This window comes from Drosophila sulfurigaster, chromosome 2R (assembly GCF_023558435.1).
Source record: "Drosophila sulfurigaster albostrigata strain 15112-1811.04 chromosome 2R, ASM2355843v2, whole genome shotgun sequence".
NCBI classification, from domain to species: domain Eukaryota; kingdom Metazoa; phylum Arthropoda; class Insecta; order Diptera; family Drosophilidae; genus Drosophila; species Drosophila sulfurigaster.
The window spans coordinates 16498161-16522380 of record NC_084882.1 but is presented as its reverse complement, the minus strand read 5'-3'; the positions used below and the strand labels follow the sequence as shown (position 1 = coordinate 16522380).

Sequence of the window (24220 nt, the reverse complement as noted above, 5' to 3'; positions counted from 1 at the left end):
TTTTAAATTCAAGGATACTTAAGTTCCACATTATTACAGAAACAGAAACAACTATTTTTTTAAAAAGTGTTTATTATCAATTATTTATTACATATCGTGCTTAATGTGTTCTCTCCTTCAGTTGCACCCAGAAATCGGGTGGTGTAATTATTAAACCATTGTTATTCTTGGACAGATCGGGCAGCGAATCACCTGGCGCCAGAGTGTAGTCGAAATTCTGCAGCATGGCTGCTGTCATAAGGAATAACATATTCCTTGCGAATGTCTCTCCAGCGCAAAGGCGTTTGCCAGCTCCAAAGGGGAGGGACACATCCAACTTAAGGCACAATTTGCCAGCATTATCTAGAAAACGCTCCGGTCTGAAATTCTCAGGATCTGTCCAGATACGCTTGTCCAAGTGATAGGCATACAAGCTGGGTATTATAATTGTGCCCTGTGGAATGTACATTAATATTATAAACGATCGAAGTTGAAAGTAAATTAAACTTACTCTGGGTATTGTGTAGCCAAGCAGCTGTGTGTCGACTAAAGCCTTATGGGGAATATCTGATGGCACAAGGGTCTCAATGCGAAGATTCTCTCGAATTACGGCCTCTGTATAAGGCATATTCTTGCGATCCTCGAGCGTTGGTAGGCGACCACAGCCAACTACCTCGTCGATCTCACGTTGTATGCGCTTGGCAACTTCGGGATAAAGTAGAAAGTATTGCACCATCAACGACAGCTGCACACCGATGGCAGTAAAGGCCGGGAATGAGAAGTCTATCAGGCCCATGATGAACTGTTCGCGATTGAAGCCCAACTCTTGAGGTGGACACTTGTTCATCTCGTTAATGTACATGTCGACAAAGTTGCGTTCGCAACTCTGATCGTAAGTCGCCAAATAACGATCTACAAATTCGGAGAAATATGCATGAACAAATTGGTTGGACTGCATTAATTTCCTATATCCACTCGATTCTGGCCAAATGTATCGTATCCACGGCATGATGCTGAGCAATCTGCCATAATCGTCGGATGCACGTTGAAACTGCAATCCCATTTGAACCAGTTGCACTAACTTGGCCATATCCGCTCGTGAGTGTCGCTCGTTGTAGACAATGTGAAAGTGGCAGTTGGCCGAGAACGGATTGAAAAACAATGGCAATTGTACGCGATAGCCACCAGGTTTAACTAGATGATGTTCGTGTGGATAGCGAGGTCCACATCGAATCAGATCCAGCATATCGGAGATCTCTTCTTTGATGATCAGCTCCAGTTCTTCAAAACGGCGTCCAAATCCGAATTCTCTGAGATAACGCAGGATAAAACGCCGCTGTTCCTTCCAGAGTACGCCTTCCTGGAAGAATATGCCTAAAAAAGTTCCATAAAATACTTTATGATCTATAAAACACTTGTGTAGCGAATAAGTACGCTGAAATCGTATCGCTTCTTATCAACAATCTGAGACTAATCGTTTCGAAAAAAGCGAAAGTAATGTGTCGATAAACCAGCAAACAGTGCAATCAATCATTTGACAGATTTCAATTTGGCTGTAAAAATATATATTATCACTGAACCAAGATATGATAGCAAACCTCGAACGCTTTCGCCAGGATCGCGAATTTGACCCACAAATAAGGCAGGTCGGCCATCAAAGGCCTGGTTATTCAATATTTCGCGAACGCCTTCAGCATTGTGAATAACGGCTACAGGATATTTGCCAACATGTAGTCCAATAATATCCGATTTGTACCATTTGCTTAATGTTAACGCTGCCTTGTGCAGATATTTGTAATTGATAAGCAACAGAAATAGATAGCTTCCAAAGCCAGGTATACGCGGAGGACCTGACAGAAAAAATTGAAAATAATTTATATTACCCTTTCACTTTAAATTTTAAAATTTACCGGGTGGAAATCCTTTGGGACGATCAGTGGCATATTTGTAGGATAAATATAGAAATGCGATTGCACATATTGCTAGAAGAAATACGGTTAGCATTTTCGACGCGTTACAATTGAAGCTTCGGCATATACTGATCTTTGCGATTTGTGGATTGACCGATTTTCTGGCACACACTGTGCGATAGCAATTGTCGCTTTCACTATCTGCATGCTATATATGGCAAAATAAAGAATTATAAATACAAATTAACGAACGTCTAGAGTTCGAAATACTTGACATAAATGTAAACAACATTAACGTATAGTATAGAATTGTTAAGGACCGGAAAAGTCAATTTTAATTACTATGTTTTCATTATACATTGCTAACCTATACTTAAAAATAGATTTCTTTTTGTCTAGAAATCAATCAAACATTATTACATCTGTCTAGAACAAGTTAGAACTATATACTTTGCACTTTCGTTAGATTAGTAATATAAAACAATACGGGAAATAAAATATGTCAATCATCTCTGAGACTGCGGCGAGGTTAAATCTATCTCAACTATCGATGAGGCTGTAACATTGAGGTTTCTTTGGGGTCCGCTATCTGGATTCCCAACTTGTAGTAGCTGGTTCCACTTATCAGCATAAAGGCTATTGCATTGAATGCGATTCCCCAGCATGCTTAAGCCCTTTAAATCGCTGGTGGACACATCGAAGGGTAACCATTGATCTCCGGTGCCTGAAACAGTGACCCCTTTGATCTTGGTAGGCAATTCGCTAGTATTCATTAATATGTTGGTGGCATCGCATAATACTCGTACACTGCAAGCAAGGAGTGTTGTTTGTAAATATTCCATCTATATAATGATAGTAGTGATAGGTAAACTTACCATCCCCTGTACTGATTGTGTTCTTTTCTCACCTCCGCCAAACGCTCTCGCATAGCATCATTGCGTTGCTTGGCCGCCGTCACTTGTTCTTGTACGGCTTCGATTAGCGCCTCGCACGCTTCCAGATCTTTGCGTCGTTTGAGTGTTTTTGCGTTAACCTTTTCATATGCACGCTTCTGTTGCTCAAGTGTTTCCTTAACTGACGCTATTATAGGTGGAAAGATTTATTTATTTTGATATCATACATAACACACAGAGGTCGCACACACACATACCAACATTGTTGTTTACTTTTGCTGTTTGTTTGACATGCGCATTCTTTTGTTCACCCGCTCGCATTTCATTCTTCAGCATCGTCATGAGACGTTTATTAATATCAAATTGCTGTTGAGCCATTGTTTTTCGTTCGTTGAATCAAATTCAATTTAAAATAAGCGCTTCGGATGCTTGCATTCCAGCTATACCATGGGAGAGACGCTTCCACTAATGTAGTGCTGCCAGATTATCAATTACTGTGAGTGTTAGAGATGAGAGTCGTTTGCTTAAATTTAATAATATTTTTATCATGTTGTCAATAATTAAATCACTTAAATTTAATTTTTTTAACAATAAATAAATAATTTTATTGTTGCTTATTTAAAATATTTTAAAATATTCACTATTAATTATTTGCAGCAGCGTTGCCAGATATTTGTAGTACTGTCAGTAATTTGTAATCGGTATAAAAAACAATCGATATTTTTCCGTATCGATATTTAAGTCATACCTATTACATTGATAGCCGGCAAAAATTGCAAGTGTGAAAAATTTGCAAAGATTTGTGGACGTGCTAGCTTTGTTGCTCTGTGGTTTTTAAAAGTTAATGCGTTTGTTGCACAGCACAAAGGCAATAAGCGCTATATTAAATCGCAGCTACAGCAATAGCTTTCCTGCTAGAAAGGTAAGTAAATAAAGTTTGAATTTAAAGAAATATTCGCAAAAAACGCCGGTGATGGGGGCGGTATCTTTTTTCATTTTTTTTTGCGAACAAAGCGAAAGCGCTCGTCATTAAGTTGCTAAAAATAAATAAGACATTTGCATAAACAATCTGCGTTGCTGTCTAAAGCCCCATTGAGTGCACAAATATATGTAAATACTTTATGTATATGTAGCATTTACCGTTTGTTGTTGACAAAATGGAGAATAAATCTTGAACCCCTTTTGCCCTCTCAGGCTGTTAGCCACTTGTTGGTCTCGTTTTGACCACAAGGTCAGGACGCTTCGCCTTTGCGAAGTCAATGCGCTGCGCGGCTGTTTGATGACGTCGCTGCTCGTTCGTCTTATCAATCTGTGTTATATTCGCCAGCTGAAAGACCCCCCACCCCGCATTAGTATTAAGCATATTCCGTTTAATTGCCGGGTCGCAATTGCAGACAGTAATAATAAATGGGATTAAAGATTAGACTATGAGATTTTGTTGTGACTAATATTCCGATTCAATATTAAAAATTGTCAGTTTATGTTTTTTACATGTGACAGAAAACTTGGAAGTCACATAATACTAAATATTATTTTTTTTGTAGTTTATTTTTTTTGTAATTTACTAAACAACTGTTTCGAATGATTAGAACGGGAGTGAAATCAGTAATTCCAATCAAACTGTGTCATGTGCACAAGTTTACGGTACAAAGTCAGCGTTTTGCGCCAACCTGGAGTATCATAAATTCAAGCAAATCAACGATTAAGGTACTCCACATAATTTATGATCCTTTCGATTCCAATACGAATTAGCAGAGAGTCAATACAATTCAGTATTTATTTTGTTCTTTTGCAGATGGCCACGGAAATTAAATTCAATGAATCGCTAACGCGTAGCGATCCGCAGCTGCAGCCCGTGTTGATCATTGGCCAGCTGCGTCATCTTAATCTGCTGAAGTTTGGCCATTTGGCCAGCAAACTGGAGCCCCGTGTCACCGAGGAGACATTCAAAAGTGCCATTGCCTGCTTGCATCCGGCACCAACGGACAAATGCTCGTTGTATCTGGATGTGGCCACCGTTGCCGCCTTGCCATTGAAGGCATCCCGACATAATACCGCATCGCGTGCACACTCGATTACGCGTCTGGTAAAGAATCATGTGCTTAATGTCAACGAGGAGAACGTCGTTTTAGTCTGCGAGCGCGAGAACATCTTTGCCAGTGCCTGTGCTGTGGTCCGTGCCTTTCCTCTTTATTCCCGTAAAACGGGCAGCGGGAGCGGGAACAAGACGCCCAATGCCGGTGGAGATGCTGATGCCACTCGCTCAGTGATAAATGTGGAGTTTGTGGTCATTGATAAGGATGGTTGCATCGAGGAGAAACCACTGACTCAGGATGAGCTCAACTGTCTGCAGGAGTCAGAGCGTAGCATACGTTTGGCGGCACGCATTGTCGACACGCCGTGCAACGAGATGAATGTAGACCATTTCATTGAGAATGTGCGCGAATTTGGCAAAGAGTTGTCTTTGGAGCCGCAGATCATACGTGGCGAGGAGCTGAAGGAGCGTGGATTCGGTGGCATCTATGGTGTAGGTAAGGCGGCAGCTGTGCCACCAGCTCTCGTTGTGCTCTCCCATGAGCCGAAAGGTGCCCAGGAGACCATTGCGCTGGTAGGCAAGGGCATTGTCTACGATACTGGTGGCCTCAGCATCAAGGGTAAAACTGCCATGCCAGGAATGAAGCGGGATTGCGGTGGAGCTGCTGCTATATTGGGTGCCTTCTATACGGCTGTCAAGTGCGGGTTCAAGGATAATTTGCACGCTGTCTTTTGCTTGGCTGAGAATTCTGTGGGACCAAATGCCACGCGGTAAGTTGTCATTTCACTAATTAAATATATGTCAAGTAATACATTATTTTTACTTCTTTCACAGTCCTGATGATATTCACACGCTGTACTCTGGTCGCACTGTGGAAATCAATAATACGGATGCTGAGGGGCGTTTGGTTCTGGCTGATGGTGTTTGTTTTGCCAACAAGGATCTGAAGGCGAACATTATTTTGGATATGGCCACGTTGACTGGTGCTCAAGTGAGTTAAGATTATTATTTTGCCTAATAATTTTAGTAAATTCAGTTAATATGATTATTATTACGGATTAGTTGCAAATAATTGAACTCTCATATTCGCTTTATGCAAATTCTAATAACGAGCAAAGAACGATTAATTTAAATACATTGCATATAAATGCATATTTTGCAATATATCATAATTTATGAGGTATCCAATTTTCATTAAGACAGCCAAAAGGAGCTCAGCATATTATTTTAGGACAGTTTATGTTAAGAATAAACAACAATATTTGTTATAGTTTCATATTGCAGTTAATTGCATAATTTTGTATTTAGAAGCAGAGTGTCCAATTATCGATGTTATAAAGTTATTTTCAGATTCAAAAATTCGAATTACATTTTTCATTGTAAAATTATTTGCGTGCAATTATTTGCCACATATTTTTAACAACTACATAAATTCGAATTATTTGCAAGTGTAGGAAAATGCTTGTTGCATTATTGCTGTTGCAATAGATTTTAAAGCAAATAATTTATACATTCCGCATGCTGAAATGCAACTAATTAAGACCTTCGACTTGTTGAGGCGTTAAAGAAACTCATTTTCTTAATGTGCCCTGGCTTCTAAACAAAACTTGCCATGGCAAATGTTGAAAGTAGTTGGCTTTGGCTGTTTCTATTCCTGACGAATTGTGCACATTTTAGCCCCGCCGTACTGGGATGCATTTTTCTTGCGTTCCGTAAATGCAAAATTTATGCCACGCTTTATAAAAGTCACGAGGTTAATTGGCAAAAATAAATTGCAAATTTGGTTTTTTGGCGGCAACTTGGAGTTGCAGCAGCAGCAGTAGCAGCAGCCAACATCAACATCACCACCGCTTTTGCCACCGCGCGTCTCGTGTGCAAAAGAGGCAACAACAAAAGGCAATGAAGCAAACCCGTTTTGCGGTTGCTGCTGGTTTTTGGTTGGGGGCTGAAACTGAATCAGAGGGCATTGAGCAAGGTTGCGGAGATGCTTGCCAATGCAGAAGAAGCAAAGGAGTAGGATGGGGAGGGGGTGGAAGAGGGAGAAGGGAGAAGGGGAGGCATTGCTGCGATGGCGCACAATTACCATAAATCTTGGATGCAATTTGCTTAAAATATGATGCCAATTTGCGTTATTTGTGGTTCGATGGGAAATAAATCGAAACTGGCCTGGACAGGACAGAACAGGACAAGGACAGGATGCGACAGCGTAATCGACTGGGACGAAACCTAGAGCACTTATAACAAAAAAGTCAACTAAAAATTTGGTAGGCAAACAAATACAGTTTTTTTTGTGCGTTTCGTTTTCGCCGAAATTGTTTAGAATTTGTTTTGACGCTTGTTGTGTTTAATTTCATTAAACACGCGCACACAAGTACACTCACACACACTTTTGCACACACCCCTGCGGATATACAAATTGCTGTACACTTCTGCAACATGCAATAATATTAATTGCCAACATTGGCGCAACTGCGACTGCAACAACGAGAACAATAACAACAACAATAAGTAACAAAACTAACAATGTTTAAAGTGCCAGACTAACAAATACCCTATATGAATATTTAGTTTGGTGCACTTCAACTGTGAAAGTTAGTTAACAATAAATAAAAAGAAAAAATAGTTTTCGATATTTCCTTTTAATACTGCAAGTAGTCACCTTGAATTTGGAATTTTATCTAGGGTATTTTATAACAACCAACAAAACAGCAGCCAACACTTTGGTGCTTTTACATTTTATGTTGCTGCTGCTTGTTATGCCGAATGTTGTTGTTGTTGCTGTTGCTGTTGTTGAGTGTATGTGTGTTTGTGTGTTCCTTTCATTTGTCCAGCTGTAGTTGAACACGCGCCATGCAGTCAGTGCTTGGCTAGTCCTCGCTCTCGTCCTGGTCGTAGTCCTGATGCTGTTGCAGTTGTTGTTGCTGTTGCTGTTTCTGTTCGGGGTTCGGTGTTGCTTGTGCTAAATAACCTTGCACCTTTTTATTGCTGTTGGCGTCGGAAACTTGCAATTTTCGGTGGCAAGCATGCATCGCCGCTTGGCTGCGCCCTGCTGCAACTTTCTGATGTGTAACACACACTGCTCCCTTCAGCTTCATCCGGACGGAGGCAACTTAACATTGTTAGTAGCATTCTTGCTGTAGTGTGGCGTTTTATTGTTAGAATTTTCGCCGTTGAATATTGCATGTTTTCAATCGCTTGAAATGGCCTCCCATTAAAGGCATATCATTCTCCGTTGTTTCGTTTTACTCACTTTCAGTTATTCTCTTACTCGTCTTTTCAGGGTATAGCAACAGGCAAATATCATGGTGCCATATTGACAAACTCGGAGCCATGGGAGGCAAAGGCATTGCAAGCCGGACGCAAATCCGGCGATTTATTGGCGCCCATTATTTATAGTCCCGAATTGCATTTCTCGGAATTTGCATCGGCCGTCGCTGATATGAAAAACTCTGTAGCGGTAAGTACCCAAAAGCAAAGCAAAAAACCAAAAAAAAACAAAAAAAAACGAAAACCATACCATAAAAGAAGCAGTTGACAACAAAACCAACCTTCTGCCCACACACACGCACACACACACATTGAACAATTCGCCCATACATACACTTACATCCATATTCACGCACACTCTCACACGTCTCTGTCAAAGTAGAAAAAGTCGATTTTTATGCGGAATTATTCTTTTTTTCTGAGTTTGAGTTGGCAAAAAATTGTGGCAGTTGATTGGAAACTAACAGTAGACTGAGAAATATCAGCCTAAATGCGCTTTTAAATTCTCTTCACTTTTTCTTGTTTCTTTTTTGGTTTGAAAATTGAAATCTATTTCCTACATTAATCTACTTCTATTTTATTTTTGTCTACAAACTTGTAATCAGTGCCATCTATAGCAATAAAAGACTCGTAATAAAAAGGAAAATTTATCAATCTAAATCTATTAATTTTCGCCTATTAAACCGTTTTGTCTCACACTTTTATATCTTTATAAATTCCGTTCGAAATCGTACTAAATTTTATCGGATAACTTCCATCACACCTTGAAAACAATCTTTACTTGAATATTTCGTTGATGCTTTAAGTGCAGTTATTATTTATAATTTTGCCCTGCGAAAATCAATAGAAATTTAAAGCCACGCTGGAGCTTAAGTGCTAAATAACTTGCAACGAAATATGGTTGATCAATAATGGACATCGCTGCAGACTCATTCATAACACACACACACACATACGTACATATGTATGCTTATACCCAAAATTCCGAAACACAGACAGTAATAGTAAAGCCAAAATAAAGTAACGTGTGTGTGTGTGTGTTGGGGTTTTTGCAAATATGTTACACAGATTTTTAATTAACTTTATCAGGGGGGTCAACTCAATATTTGGTTTTCTTTTTGCCGCCGCAATGTTGCGAAAAATGATGGACGTCATGTTCGGTTTAAAGATTGATTAGTATTACTGTGATTTACTATACCCACGTTGCACACACACACAGAGAGATATGGAGAAGTGTACACACACGTGGACTTGGGGCACATGGCTCTCTCAGCTCACATGTATCAAAAACTTTGGCTTTCAATCTACGTTGGCAGCCATTGGATAAAAGTAATGTTACAGGATCGGGGTTATGGAAGTGGTTTGCTGTTGCTATTGCTGTGGTGTGGTGCGGTGCGGTCCGGTCCGATGCGTAGCGTGGCGCCTCAAGCTACACCACAACAGCAACCAAATCGAGTTACCTTATTGTACATCTAAAACGCTTCGGATCAATGGTCATTCATCATTGTCACGCCATGGGCCATGGGCGACTGTCGCCTGCTGACTGCCGCCTGCCGCCTGCTGACTGCTGCATGACTGGGGATGCGTTGGTGTCAGAAGAGGTCAAGTGGCATGGCAGCATTGGCAGCTTGGCCACCTGCCATTACCTGCAGCACAATCGTACTCCCTCTCCCTATCTCTCTCTTTCTCTTTCAAAACTTGCCACTTGACTTGCCTCTCGCATTCTCTCGCTCTCTTGGCTGTTGGCTGTTTGATTTTTCGACCACTTTGATGGTCGTTGTTTTTGTCTCCGTTGACAAAAAACAAGTCCCTGTTGTGGCCCAGCCACGCCCCCCGCACCGACTGCATTTGATGTGACATCAGCGCTGCGCCGCGCACTTTGTCAATGTGCCTGTGATAAAGTGTTTTTAACTCAAAATGCATTCAACGTTAAATGCGAAAAAGGTGAAGCGATAGCAGACCCTCCAAAAAAATCTGTGTGCCAAGCATGCTCGATTCCTGCATACCCTTTACTATCACATATAAAGTCGATTATGCTTTACATCAGCTGCTTGCTTAGTGCAGAGTATACATAATGGAGCTGCGCTGCGCCACGAGTTTCGTTTAAATTACATGACTTTTTGCTAGTTGCCCACTAAATGGACGGATTATGAGTGTTGGTTTGGTGGCTCTTTGTGCAGCTGCTTTTGTTTTACTACGCCCTCCTCTAAAACAGTCGCTGGTTCATTTTGACGAGGTTCTGAATGGTTTTTTGGTTGTGTTTCGCTATTAGCTAGGCTTTCATTGCAATTTGGCACTGAACTAGGGGTTAACTTTTGGAATTGGCAAGTAATTAGCATTTGGAAAAGGTTCGCGTCGAAAGTAGAAATCAAATTCAAAGGGAATGTGTTCGGGGTTGTTTTGAATTTGATTGTAATAAGCCAAGAATATCCACAACGAATTTAGTTTCCAATTTAAAACCAGACACGGATTATATTTATTTCGCAAAACGAGCTAAACATAGAAAACATAGAAAACGAAAGCGAAATAAAATTCAAATTGTTTCTCAATTTTGAGCAGCTTCAAAGCGAGAGAAGAACATTGCTGTCTCCGTCGTCATCGTCGTTGTCGTCGTCGTCGAGTAAGTTACTCAAATTTTATGACTGTGAAATTTTACCATTGTTGGTAATTGATTTTTATGTTAAATCGTAAAATGCTGCTGGCAGCGCTCAGGCCAGAGAGCATGAATTTTAGATAAACCCATGGAGCATGCGGAGCAGCCAGCAACGTGTTGCAATGTCTTTTGTGCGGCTTATGCGGCGTATGCGTAATTGCTTTCTTTCACTTTTGTTGTTGTTCGGTTTTGTTTTTGTTGTTCTTGTTTGAATAGCAGTTGGTAAATTTTTATTAAGCGGCAACATTTTAAATTCAATTGTATGGCGACTTTTTACGCTTTTTAATGAATTAAATTGAACTTTTTATGCGCAAAAGTTTGTTTTTATGCTCGTGTATTTTTATTTTTACGCAGCGACCTCAAGGCGCCAAATATGGCCTTTGTGTTATGCTTTTGTGTGTTTGTTTGCGCTCTTGATTAAATAATGCCAACAGTTTATAAATAATGCCTCAGCTTAGTGATACAGTGGTTTAAATGCAGATTTTAAGTCCCATTCCGCCCAAGCTCTGGCCAGCCCCAGACCTGGCTGGTAAGTCACGTAATTTGCGCAATGGCCGCGATTTCCGTTGCCTACTTACGGGGGCGGCAACTACGACAACTGCGGCAACAACTCCTGCAACTCCGGCGACTTTGTTAACACAAATCTTTCCGCTTGTTATGTGTTGGTTTCCGTTCAACTTTTGCACGTCTCTTAGGCAAAGCGCACAACAACAATAACAAAAAAATACAAAAAAAAAGAGGAAGGGAACAAGGAAAACAAGCAACAAAACTCAGCCACTCGCTCACATTGAATGTTCCTAATATTTTCCTTTTGCTCTTTTGCCTTCCTCCTACACGACTCGGCTCGTCTCGGCTCCCGGGTAAAAAGTTTTTAAAGCGCTGCGACATCAGGGGAAAATTGAATAAAAAACGGTTGTCGCTTTCAGCGTGCTCAGGCATCTATTCCACAGACAGTTTCTTTAGCCAGTCAGAAGGCAACTGTCTGTGCAAATCCTTGCGACAGCGACAGCTACGGCAACGTCTTCTCACGCCTTCCGCCCATTCAATGAATGTGTAATTGATACCGAAACCAGTCAAAGGCATTCTCAATACATTGATGCCTTCAAGGCCTCCTCAATGCGTCAAGCGTCCGCTAAACGGGGTACGTATCGTGGCAGAGAGAGAGGCAGAGAGAGAGAGAGAGAGAGAGCGTGGATGGTGTGGCAAGTATTACGCCTGTCATTGATGTAAGCTTCCTTGAGCATCGTGTTCTGCTTAAGTGTTTGTCGCTGCCTTTAAAGACCCAAGCAGTTAGACCCATCAGCTGGATAAACAGCAAGTTAATCGCTTGCAGTTTATGTTCTCGATTGCATCGATTTATCATATGAATTCTAACAGTTCACATTTTTTGTTAAATATTTCTTTATTGTATGTTTTACGAGTTATGGATGGAACTACATTAATAGTTGATTTGTGGTAGATATTTGAACAATGATATTAAATCAGTTGTAGTACATATTGAATTCTATTTTGTTAATAATAAATGTGAAAATAGAAGTTTGCTTTAAATTTATAGTGTGATGTTGACTTTTCAATTTACTATGAACATTCGATTTAAAGAAGATGCTGCAGATTTGTTTGGACTATTATATTCAATCAGGAACTGATAAATGTAAATAATAATTGTGAACACAGATGTACTATCAAATAAAAATTGTTGAAAACACTACATTCTATTAAGAACTGATAAATGTGATGATACAAATTGTGAAGCCACAATATTAAATATACATTGATAAAATTGGCAATCCAATTAAATTGGATAAGATGTTGCAGAATATGTTTAGCACAATATTCAGTTCACAACTGATAATAACTGCTAGAAAGGAAGTTTGTTCCAAGTATATAAGTCTGTAATATTTGATAAAGATCTCCTAAATGTTGATAGTAATATAAAAGTTAAAAAGATACGTCAAATTTGTTGTAAGCGCGATATGCAATCAAGAGCTGATAAATGGTAAAACGCTTATGTATTCCGGACAAGTTTCTGATTATAGGCAGACGCATACGCGTCGGCTACTTAATGACAGCTTAAATGTATAGGCAACGTAGTGCGATAATTTTGACTGCTAATTAAAATGCACGTTAATCGTAAATGGGATGCGGATGGCATCGCATCAAAAATTGCCATCGATTCCCTCGTATGTGACACACGTGGCAGCGACGGGACGAGTTGGTTTGGGTTGGGTCTAGGTTTTGGGTTTTCGGGGGCTTGGGGTTTGGGGTTTGGGCTTGGGGTTTGGGTCTGGTCACGTAGCTAACCGCAATTAGTCGGCGACCCCATTGCCAAACTTGATATGTGGCGATGTGTGCACAGCTCCTCGCCTATTTACAAAAGGTTCACACAATCAATGCGTCGCGCAATGCAATCAATGCTAATGACATTATGTTGACAAATGTTTGCCATTATTGATGAAAGCGCGTAGGCTCGCACTCTCTCTCTCTCTCTCTCCCTCTCTCTCACTGTGCGCCAGAGTCGGTTGAATGAGCTGATTCAAACTGATTCGAGTCCATTCGTTAAATTCCCCCTCTCCCGTTTTTATCCGGAATTGTGTAAAGCGAACTAACCCAAAACGATTGTAATGAACAAATTGTTTTAACATTTAATTAGAAACTGCTTTTCGTTTAAAAAGCAAATTTAATAAAATTGTTTGATGTGTTTCGTAAAACTCTTTGATGTGAACCTTTCGATTAGACAATGCGTAAATAACAAAGTTAACATGTCTTTGGAATTTAATTGAAAATTGCTTGTTAATATGCAAAATGTCAGTTTCACTTTGGAAAGCAAATATGCAAGCACACATTTCACAATTGAATGCGATTAGTTAGCAAGTTCTTTGTCAATAGAAGTTTGTCAGTAAATAAATCTCAACTTTCAAGTTGCGCTTCACAACAAAAGCAAAAAAACACAGACTCGTATTTTCTAAGCGGTAAAACCGCCAAAAGCAGTTGAAACATCACGTGAAGAACATTTTACAGGAACAGCAACAACTACAGAAATATGTGAATAGAAATCTTTACTTTACGCTGCTGCAATGGACTACTAACTTCCGCTGCACGATGAAAGACTTTTCATGTTCTCCATATGTGTGGGTGTTGGTGTGGATGTGTGCATGAATGTGCATATGAGTGAGCGTGTGTGTGTGTGCGTTTGTGTTGGGGAAATAATTTTCATTTTGGGCATATCGCGTTGTCATGCAATTTTCCTTTGCAAAGCACTGGGTGTCCTGTCCGCTGCTGTTGTCGACATATTCCAGTTGTGCTGATCTTATAGTGACTAATGGGTATATTAACTGCAGCGCTGAAGTTGTAAATTTCGATTCACACTAAAAAATATTTTGTACATTATTTAGTTTATTTTATTGATTAGCGAAAGGAATTGAAATTATTTAAATTAAATTTATTTTGAACTTTTCTACTTTGTTCAGTTGAACGGAAATGTATTAACAGTTTGTCAAACAGGGTATCATTTCGTCGATTACTCTTTTCCAGCTTCTTAACACTTGCTTTTTATATTTGGGCAACGCTCGGCATACGTTCCTTAACATATTACATACGTGTGAGGCTGCATATACATTGGCTTCTTACACATGCATGTAGCTGCCACTGTGCACAGTGGGTCTCATAGCGTAAAGTCGGAGGAACTTCTTCGCCTTATCATATAAGGGTATTAAATTTAGATTCGAGGCAATAAGTGTGCAATGTTAGTTGGTAAAATATCAGTTGCTCCCCATTGTATTGCGGCACTTTATGTTTTCCCATTTAAGCTGTGTAATTTCCGTTCAAGTTAGCAGAGCGACAGCTTCCGTTTCTGGGTAGCTGCCATTGCAAGGCTTATAATTTAGGCATTAGCACATTTATATAAGTATTTATCTATGTACATATGTATGCATGTGTGAGCATGTGTTCGCTCGCCATGTACACATGGAAGATGCCTCCTGGTTGCGCTGTGCTGCGCTGCAGGATGCTTTTTAATAAAACGTCGTGTTGTTGGTTGTGTTGTACTTGTTGCATTTACCATTTCACCATTCGCCATTCAACATTTTCATTTTCTTGCTTATTTTCATTGTTATTGTTTTTCGGCTTTTACTTTTGGGCTATCTAACTTTATATTCGCCATTTTGCTTTTGCAGGATCGCCAAAATGCTCAGGCTTCTTGCGCTGGACTCTTTGTGGCCGCTCATCTGGGTTTTGATTATCCAGGGGTCTGGATGCATGTTGATATGGCAACGCCCGTCCATTGTGTAAGTAATTACACTCCCCAATCGACACACACACACACACACACATTTAACTGCCATTGTTGTTGTTTATCTGTTGCAGGGCGAACGTGCCACAGGCTATGGTGTCGCATTGCTGCTCACCCTGTTTGGCAGCCGCACAAACTGCGCCCTGTTGCAGTCGATTGCACCCACTGATGAGGAGCCGCCATCGAAGCGTATGTGCCGCGATTAGCGTCTAACGGTCGCTGCGTTCAAGCATTTCAATCAAGTTTACACACACAAACACACATACAAACACACAAACATACGTATCCAGACTGCAATTATATACGATATGGTAGACAGCAGATATGTGAAAACACATGCATGCGACATGCTGAAATAAATGCCAATTAAATTAAGTAGTTGTCAGGCAATAAAAAGAATTAAATAAACGGCTTGCCTTGGCTCAACTTCAATATTTCACATGCGAGTTGCTCCTCCTGGTGTTACTGCTGCTGTTCAATTAGACAACTGCTGTGCGAATACGAGTGCGCAGGTTAAGTGGATTCATCGTCATCATCATCATCATCAAGCTGATGTGGCTGCTGTCGACAGCAACAACAACAGCAACAACAATGCGAATAACAACAATAGATGCAACGGCGGTGGCAACGTCAACAACAGCATCAACAACAGCTAACAATACAAATTAAATTGCAACATCACCGTGCCACGTCTTTGTTGCCTACTTTTGTGAAGAGTCCCGCGGGCTTGTTCGCCCTCGGCATCAGCGTGTGTGTGAGAGAGACAGCGACTGGGAGCCACGCCTCTGCCCCATTTGTCTTCGCCTGCACTTGCCGCCTTTTACGCTGCTATTTGCTAAATTTCATTTGGACGCGCGCGCATTTCGCCTTTCAATTTGCCTGTCCTTCCTATGCCCTTTTAAATTGTCGAAAAGGTATTCCGGTCTTTGCTGTGAAATGTCTAAATGTACGATTTACAGGGTATGCTTGTAGCTGTGCTCATCGCAACAATGCATACTCCATACTTGGTTTTTATTATTTCATTTGCTTTCGGGTCTGCGCTCTGGCGCTTTTATTGTTTAATTAGCTTGAAATAAGTTTATTTTCAGTTGGAAGTGGTGTAAACAACGCGCAAGGTGAGTTGTACGTGAAAGTGCAGGTGATTTGTTAAAAACCTTGAAATGCATCGCAGGTAATGTGCCATTGTGTAAAGCCATAGATTTCAAATGGAAATGGAATGGCTTCTCCAACTAAGTATATGCGAGTGTGTGTTTACCTCTCGCTCTCTCTCTTCTGAGCTCTGTGTGTGCTGTCTGTCAAAGGCTATTGATTTGCTACTGGTAAATATACTTAGAGTTAGTTGCCGTAGCAACGAGTGCTACGAACAATGCTGAAGTGGATTAGACGAGGGAATGAGTAATTCGTTGAACCTGTGCAGCATAACATTAGTCAAGTAAATAAGCTGATTGTACTGAAATAATAATAGATTTGCGCCATCACTTGTCTCATCACTTCATTCACATTAAGACAATTAATGCGGATATAGAATACAATATATGGAAACCAAGTTGGAGTTTGGATGTACAACTCTTTAGAAATCAAAATTAGGCAAGATTGCTTAAAGAATAATCAGAATCAATCTATTAATTAAATTCAATGAGAAAATATAGAAACCTAGCTCGATTTTAAATGACAATACAATTTGGCTATTAATTGAACTTAAATTTCAACTATTTTGTATACAGAATAATGATTGGTCAATCGAAGAATCCTGACGAAAATGGAATATAATCTATATTAGACTAAAGTTGACTCTTTAGAGTAGTACACTCTACAGTCGAGAACATAAGACATGCATAGTTGGTTTTAAATTTGTCTCCACTTTAAAATGGCATCTAATTGAGCATGCTTCCAATGAGTTTGTATTTAGAATAATAATAATTGTTTACAATTCTATCATAGAATATAAATCTGTTTTCTATTAAATTTGTGATATTTTAAGTTTTTTTTTGTCATGTTGCATGTATAATTTATTATTAACAACAGGCACAAATTAAACATTCATGGGAAAGACTCGCAGTGTTGTTTGGCACTAAATGTATCCCAAACTTCAATTCAAAAACATAGCTGGAAACACATTTCAAGCGCTGTTTATTTATTTTGCTCGGTGTCCGTGTAATATGGTGTTGTTATTGTTGCTGACATTGTTGTGGCTTATTTGCATGGCGTATTTAAATTGATTTTGTTTGGTTTTTAACAGCTGCTTTGTGGAAGCTGAGCTGCAGCAGTTTTGTGCGTTGTGTGTTATCACTCATGCGCCACGTTGGCCGCATCAACTGACCCCAGCACATGCGTTTGCATCGAAGCGTGCTGAACCTTAAACGGCTTACAATGTCTTCTCAAGGCGATTGGTGCCAGTGGCCAGCAGCCAGCAGCCAGTTGCTGGTAGCTGGGTGTCCAGTGGCAATTGGCCATAAATATCTTCACACTGCGCAGAGCATCTCTCTCCAAGGACCATCGTCTATCGTCCATTGCCTGGCTCCCCTATGCAGCAGTTGACTTTTGTCGCATTGGCGCTTGGCCCCAACGGCGTTGACTGAAGTTTATATTCGGTTTGGTATTTTTTCTTTTTTGTTGTTGTCGTTTTCTATTTTACCGCTTTCACACAACTCAATTTGGAGTCCACTGTGCACAGTGCGTGTGCCTGTTTTGTCGTCTGAGGTGGCGGGGGGAGACAGAAAGGCAGAAAAAACAATAACAATGACAATGACAATATTAGAATTTGTTGCCCTCGATGCGAGGAGAGGAGCCTTTGTGGTCATTTTCATTGTTTTCCTTATGTTGCGTTGTTATTGCTTCAAAAGCTTAACCCCAGCACGGCATTTAAGCTGCTGCACAAGTTGTGCTCGGTCGGTATGCTTGGCATGCTTTGGTCTACGACAAATTCCGCACAAAATAAATTATTCTTTTTTTCGCACCTCAAGTGACAAAGATCCTGCTCCTGGCCATGTTTTCTGTCGGCTTGAATGCTTGGATTTGCCTGCTTGCTTGCTTGCAACTTCTTGAATAATGTACAACTTTGCTCAACTCTCAGCTGTTGATTTCGATTCCCAAGTTGACTGTATGAAAAATAGATAATAATTTCGGCACGCAAAAGTATGAAGGCAACAAAACAAATTGTCAATTTATAAAGTGAAAGTTTCTTGGCTTCAATACACAGCAGCAGCAACAGCAGTAACTCTAATAGCAACAGTAGAGTCAGTGTCAGCTAATGGATGCCAAAAGTTTAATAAATAAAAAATTAGCTGAATTATGTTGCCTACTTTGTGGCGCAGCAAAAAACCTATTGCGAAGCCATAGCATAACTTAAGTCGCGCGGACAGCTCTCAGTGGACCAATAGCTGTCATAAACAAGTAAAATAACTTTAATCATGACTGATTGACTGCCAGATACCCTAGGCTAATACAAAACTTTTCTTAATTTCAACTAGAAATCAACATTTCTGATTTCATTTGCAGCGTTAAAAAATTATGAGTTGTTCTTTCTTGCATTGAAGCGACTGCTTTATACCCTTTAATACCTTTGGCTTGCCATTTGATTTTGATCCCGATTATACCAAAAAGGCACAGGCAAATATGACAGTGATGGAATGAGGGCGTGGCCTTGGGGTTGGTCTGTCACAAAGCCACAAAACAGCAGCAGCAGCAGCGGCAGCAGTAGCGAGTGCGAGAGCGGTCGGTGTAGGCCACAGGGCAATAGCTTAAAATTAGCTATAAGCAAAATTACTGTAAAATGGTTTAAATGAGTGTAAAAGCAAAATATAATAAGCCCAAAAAAGCAGCGACTAATAAAAAAGGGCAGCATGGAGCAGCAGAGAGCGGCACGACCAAAAATAAAAAACAATGCGATGGATGTGGAGGGGCGGCGGGTGGCCGCACCTCCCGCGGGGGCAAGCTGTTAAATGAAGAATAAAGCAACAACAACAACAACGACAAAGTACAGCAAGTAATGTGTCTATGTGTGTGTGTGTGTGTGTGTGCGATGGGAAACATATTTTATGAGCTGCTGTTGTTGCTGTCGTTGCTTCTGTTGCCTCTCAAACGCAGCTGATAATAAAACTTTCCTCTCGGTTGGCTACAGCCCGCTGGGAGCGTAATCGAGGCTGTTACATCTATGCTATGGAGTGCACACAGATACATACAAGCATCTGCTCTGTATGGGTTTGTGTGTGTGTGTCTGTTTTAAGCGAATCATGATTCGCTGTCGGTGAGAATATGCTTGTTTAAAATAAATATATCTATAGAAATACATATATCAAAAAGCATAAAGCTGTCTCTGATTAAACAAGGCAACACAAATGCAATATTTATTTATGCAATAGAAGTTGTTAGCAAATCGAGAGCTCTTTTAAATATTTATGCATAATAAGCTATTGTATTTTTGCGAAATAAATCCGCCAACTTTGCATTCTAGAATTGAATTGAGAGACCCAAAAATTCAAAAAAATAATTTAAATAATACTTTAGAATTCAATTCTTAAATGCAAAGCATGAATTAATAAAAAAAAAAATAAATAATTTATGCAGATACAAATATTAAATAAATAAATATTCTGTGCAGTAAATAAATATTTTGAATACATACATAAATACATTGAATATTTCTTTTCTAGATTAAAAAGTTCGCAATCCCTTTTTTTGTGTTCACTCTCAGACTAAATTTTAACATTGTTTTTTAGATAGATTATCTTAACCATGTCGTGCAACAGCTGCTGTCAATTTTGCTTCAACAAGATGATCTCAAAAGCCATCGTTTGTTTTAGAACAGCAACTAGACAGAATTATTGGCAAACTACAAAATGGCCTTTATCATTATTCTGATTATTATTTTTATTGTTGCTTTTGCCATGGCTGTTGTCGTATGACTTGTCAGATAATGACATCAACTTATGTTGCAGACCAAAATGCGATGTTGCAAGTATCTTCTATTATTTTATTTATTCTTTTTTTTCGCTTTTTTGTGAATTGCTTTGCAAACTGTCATGAGATGTAGTACGACACGAGTAGGAGGGGAAAAAAGCGCTTGAAGGCGATGGAAAAAAGGGTCATGCAAAAGGGATTGACTAGGACATGAACATATTCAAATTGCTTTTGGGCAGCTAATAAAAAGCTTGTAATCAAATGGGGCGGACCAGGGCGGCGTTTGCCCGACTTCGGTTGGTCAAAAACTTTTCCTTAACAAAGTCACAAAACTTGGACATGTTCGCTTAAAAATAAAGCAAAAAAAAAGGAGATGAAGTAAAAAAATAAAATATTTCTTCTTGGATATGCATGAGCAGCATGCAGCTTATGCATACAGCCTGTGCCAAGACTTTTACTGCCAGTTAGAAATTTCTCATTTTGTTTTTTTTTTGTGTTGTCGTTTTTTGTGCTTTTTGTATTTGATGCTCACTGCCGCTTGCACTTATCCAAGTGGAGAGCAAAAAGTAACTAAGCAAAACACTCGTTGCAGCTACTTAACTTAAAGCTAATTTAAGAGACTGCACATCTATCCTTGTGTATGTGAGTGAGTGTGTGTGTGTGTGTGTGTGAGCTTTGAGTGCGTATCTTCAGAAGGAAAAGGACTACCTGTCCCAAGCATCCTGTAAGCTGATGCTGTTGCTGTTTCGCATCATCAATGAAAATGCTCGTGAATAATGCAAGCCTAAGAAAATAAGCTGCACTCAAGTGCTCTTTTTACTCCTGCCAACAGCAAAGTTGCAGTTGGAGTTGCAGTTGCCATTGCCATTTCCATCCCATGCCATCTGTAACATCGCCATTTGCCATTCGCCATTGTAGTTGTAGTTTTTGTTGTCATTTCGCCTATTTATCCCTGATAAGAGTTGGCATATACATGGTATATAAGTGCATACAATTTTAAATTGTAATTTTGTTTATTTCAGAAATAATTTCTTAAATATTGAACAAGAAAAAAAACTACAATCGAGTGTGCTCTACTGTGAGTTACTCAATATGCATTTTAAATCAAGTATTCGAAAAATTGACCGAAAAAATATTAAAATATACGGAGTACAAAATATACCACATTGTCAGCCAAAGCATATCAAACCCTAATGCAGTTTTTGCCATACAAAAGTATTTGTTAAATAATCTAAAATTTTTGTCTGATGGCTTCGAAATTGTCAGAAATTATAAGCACTGAAGTTATTATTATTATTTTGTTTCTCTAGTTTTCAAGGCACGCTTGCTATTTAGCTATATCGTCTTGGCCGTTGACGCTAATCATAAATATATACACTATACTTTATGGAAGCATAAATTTATAATACTCTTCTACCCAACGGGTAGGGATATAAAAACGAAGTAAGTACTTGAGGACATATTGTAAAAATTTATAATAAACAATAAAAATATAATAATTCTGAGAGTCCCATTCCTTAACTACTGATATTATTCAACTTTACGTTCAAGAAAAACAAGATAAAAGCGAGCAAATTGTGCACATGTAAAGTAAAAAAAAAAAATAAATGAATTACGTACTTAAAATACAAAATAACAAGAACTTTATTATTATTTACGCTGACGTAGTTTTATGAGATTTTAATAAAATCAGCGCTCAATCCTTTTTTAACTTCGGCCACAATTTTAACGAAGGAAAAATGAAAAGCCAAGAATTAAGCAAAGTGATTAACGCTGCGAAAAGAGCAAAAATGCATCAAGCTGTAAATAAACAAAAAAGCAAACACAAAAAATAAATGACAGCGGTTAAAAGACACAAGCCGAAAAAAAAGAATACAACCAAATGAAAATGAAAACTTTAAATTGATATGAACAGGACTTAAGGTAAAGCGACACACACACACACACATTGCACGCACAACACGTTGAAAGGGAGCTAAAAAATTGCAAGGCAAAATTAAAACTGAAAATCGTTGCTGGCATTGCAAAAGTAAAAGCAAAAGTTGCACAAGGCGCACCGTGAAAACTTGATACGTAACGTAATATACACATACACACCCGCACACACACTCACATACACTCTCCGTATTTGGGTGTAGAGCCCTCTTGAAAAAGTAGGCGTTACACGGTCGAAAAACTTGGCTTACGTTGAACTTTAGCCTATAGAGTTTTGGCCGCGTTTACCTTGGCCATAAACTTGCCCGGCGACTTGCTGGCAATTAGTGCACCTTTCACGATGCTTGTATAACGCAGTCTGAGTATGTATCTCTGTGTGTGTGTGTGTGTGTGTGGGCGTGGCCGTTTAATTCATTTTCACTAGACCTCAGCTCCGTTCCGTTCCTCCCCTCAAACTGTCGCTTTTGCACACAATTTCTCATTCAGAAGTTTTGTGTACCGCGCGCGCGCTTGCAGCAAGTTTGTAATTCTTAGTCTGTTAACAAAGTTCATAAATACTTGGGGGAAGTAAGTTGGTTTCCCCTGCAACATCCACGTCAACATCAACAGCAGTGGCAATGGCAACGATAACAGCGCCCGCTTTTCTACTTGACTTTTTTTCAGCATTCGCCTTCATTTTAATTGCGTTCGTATTTGTGTTTTGACAATCGTTGATGGAAAATCTTGCTAATAATTGTTAGATTTGGTTTATGTTGATACATGTTCTTGAATTGTCTAACTATTGCATATAAACATAGCATTTCCAGACTAAAATACTGCAAAAATGACTGCATCCTGTTTTTTTTGTGTTAACAACAAGAATGAGGAAAGAGCATAACAAGGTGAAACTCAAATTTCTGGCTTAAAAATTGTGATGTCTCGGCACAAAAACAAATAAAAATAGTTAAGGATGGACTTAACACGACTTTAATATACCCTATGCAGTGATTAATTTGAAACAAGTAATTTTAAGTGAAAGATAAATTAAATTGAGTTTATATGATTTGATTCAATTTAGTTCATATTATAGTGACATTTAGTTATTATACCCTTATTTACAAAAACTATCAATAATCATCAGAATATAGCAAAGCTTCTTTACTTTACTTTCTACTCTCTTTTAACTACTTTGAAGTCTAATTTCTATTATTATTGTTCGATTGTATTGAATTTTTAAAGCTATGTTGCGTATACGACTCGATGGACAGAGATTAACTGTTGTTTCAAGCATTGCCCTGCATGGTCAATAGCTACTGTAGCACTTGATTTCTTTTTGTATTCAATTTACGAGCTGTGCATCGTTAGAGCGCTTGAGGCATTCCATTTGAGGCACGTTATCTGGTATGTGGCATGATGGTAGATCAATGCGGCACAGGTAAATGAGAGAGAGAGAGAGAGACTGAAGGAAGGGGAGGTGGATGGAGCAAAGGGGCAGCACTTCAAAAAGTAATTGTTTGCGATTTGGAGAGTGTGGCGTGTGTCAGCATCAGAAGTTGCTGCAGCACATCGAAAGTCGTCTGGATGCGGATGTGGACGAGGATGTGGATATGGATGTGGATGTGGCTGTGACTGTGGATGCAGTCTGCTTGGCTGGCAGTGCTCTTGAGACATTTGAGTGGCCGCTCGGGTGCCTGAGCCACTAGCAGATGCAACAACAGCTGAAGCAGCAAAGGCAACTCAGTTAAAGCTGTCCTGATGATGCCCGAGGCTGATGCGGGCAGTAGTCTATCTTTCTCTCACTCTCTCACCCTCTCTGTTTGCATATAACTTTCGCTGTCTCTCTCTGACTTTCTCTGTCTCTCTGTGTTCGCCACGAGGCAAAGGGCAATGAGTTTATTTGCAGTCGAAATATGTCCCTAGACAGCAACAATAGCAATTAGTTCATTGTCAATAGTTTGCTTGCTGAAAATTTCATTCTGACAAGGACAATTGCAGCCCGAGAATCAAATTGGGAGTTGGGGCTGGCATGGGAATGCAGGAGTGGGGAGCAAAGAGCGGGGGCAACAAATTTAACTAAATTGTAATCGGAATATGCGCATACAAATGGCATTAGCTTGAAATGCAAATTACTTTACGGCATGGCAGTTGAAATTGCGCAACGAAGCAGCAGCAAAAGGACGAGCTGCAAACGCCATTGACATCGTCAGCGATGGCGACGAGACGAGACGAGATGGGAAACGGGAAACAGGAGACGAGAGCAAGGACATTCTGCCTCTCGGCATTGTTGCAGTCAAATTGCAAGCGATTAAGTGAAGTAAGCTAATTAATTTTGCATTGTGTGCCATACGAAACAGTATCTAAGTGCTGACTCTGGTTGCCTTT

At 39.6% G+C, this 24220-nt stretch overlaps 3 protein-coding genes across 5 annotated transcripts; 1 reads left to right on the top strand and 2 right to left on the bottom strand.

Moving 5' to 3' along the window:
• Positions 1 to 50: 50 nt before the first annotated feature.
• Positions 51 to 2042, bottom strand: LOC133838426 (probable cytochrome P450 304a1). The gene is made up of 4 exons (XM_062269520.1): positions 1890 to 2042; positions 1578 to 1829; positions 491 to 1353; positions 51 to 433 (listed from the first exon to the last, which is right to left on the bottom strand). The coding sequence occupies exons 1-4, from the start codon at positions 1981 to 1983 to the stop codon at positions 101 to 103; spliced, it is 1542 nt and encodes a 513-aa protein (XP_062125504.1). The 5' UTR covers positions 1984 to 2042; the 3' UTR covers positions 51 to 100.
• A 139-nt stretch (positions 2043 to 2181) lies between these two features.
• LOC133838438 (kinetochore protein Spc25) lies at positions 2182 to 4195 on the bottom strand. 2 transcript variants are annotated; one of them, XM_062269548.1, is made up of 4 exons: positions 3923 to 4195; positions 3040 to 3305; positions 2765 to 2969; positions 2182 to 2696 (listed from the first exon to the last, which is right to left on the bottom strand). In XM_062269548.1, exons 2-4 carry the CDS (start codon positions 3158 to 3160, stop codon positions 2396 to 2398), a joined length of 627 nt encoding a protein of 208 aa, XP_062125532.1. In that variant the 5' UTR covers positions 3161 to 3305; positions 3923 to 4195; the 3' UTR covers positions 2182 to 2395. The 2 variants fall into 2 exon arrangements, with proteins under 2 accessions (XP_062125532.1, XP_062125533.1); XM_062269549.1 differs by having other exon boundaries at positions 3040 to 3276.
• LOC133838423 (probable aminopeptidase NPEPL1) lies at positions 3542 to 15462 on the top strand. 2 transcript variants are annotated; one of them, XM_062269517.1, is made up of 6 exons: positions 3542 to 3704; positions 4578 to 5587; positions 5652 to 5808; positions 8098 to 8274; positions 14910 to 15020; positions 15100 to 15462. In XM_062269517.1, exons 1-6 carry the CDS (start codon positions 3627 to 3629, stop codon positions 15229 to 15231), a joined length of 1665 nt encoding a protein of 554 aa, XP_062125501.1. In that variant the 5' UTR covers positions 3542 to 3626; the 3' UTR covers positions 15232 to 15462. The 2 variants fall into 2 exon arrangements, with proteins under 2 accessions (XP_062125501.1, XP_062125498.1); XM_062269514.1 differs by lacking the exon at positions 3542 to 3704 and adding an exon at positions 4325 to 4489.
• Positions 15463 to 24220: the final 8758 nt, after the last annotated feature.

What these genes read in the sequence shown, in the direction of transcription:
- LOC133838426 (XM_062269520.1), bottom strand. Translation starts at nt 1,983, where the DNA reads ATGCTAACCGTATTTCTTCTAGCAATATGTGCAATCGCATTTCTATAT. An exon ending in TCCCAAAGGATTTCCACCCG is followed by an intron (nt 1,830 to 1,889) that starts GTAAATTTTAAA and finishes TTTTTCTGTCAG; the next exon opens with GTCCTCCGCGTATACCTGGC. An exon ending in TTGGCTACACAATACCCAGA is followed by an intron (nt 434 to 490) that starts GTAAGTTTAATT and finishes TACATTCCACAG; the next exon opens with GGCACAATTATAATACCCAG.
- LOC133838438 (XM_062269548.1), bottom strand. Translation starts at nt 3,160, where the DNA reads ATGGCTCAACAGCAATTTGATATTAATAAACGTCTCATGACGATGCTG. An exon ending in AAAAGTAAACAACAATGTTG is followed by an intron (nt 2,970 to 3,039) that starts GTATGTGTGTGT and finishes CACCTATAATAG; the next exon opens with CGTCAGTTAAGGAAACACTT. An exon ending in CACAATCAGTACAGGGGATG is followed by an intron (nt 2,697 to 2,764) that starts GTAAGTTTACCT and finishes CCTTGCTTGCAG; the next exon opens with TGTACGAGTATTATGCGATG.
- LOC133838423 (XM_062269514.1), top strand. Translation starts at nt 4,364, where the DNA reads ATGATTAGAACGGGAGTGAAATCAGTAATTCCAATCAAACTGTGTCAT. An exon ending in GTGGGACCAAATGCCACGCG is followed by an intron (nt 5,588 to 5,651) that starts GTAAGTTGTCAT and finishes CTTCTTTCACAG; the next exon opens with TCCTGATGATATTCACACGC. An exon ending in CCACGTTGACTGGTGCTCAA is followed by an intron (nt 5,809 to 8,097) that starts GTGAGTTAAGAT and finishes TCGTCTTTTCAG; the next exon opens with GGTATAGCAACAGGCAAATA.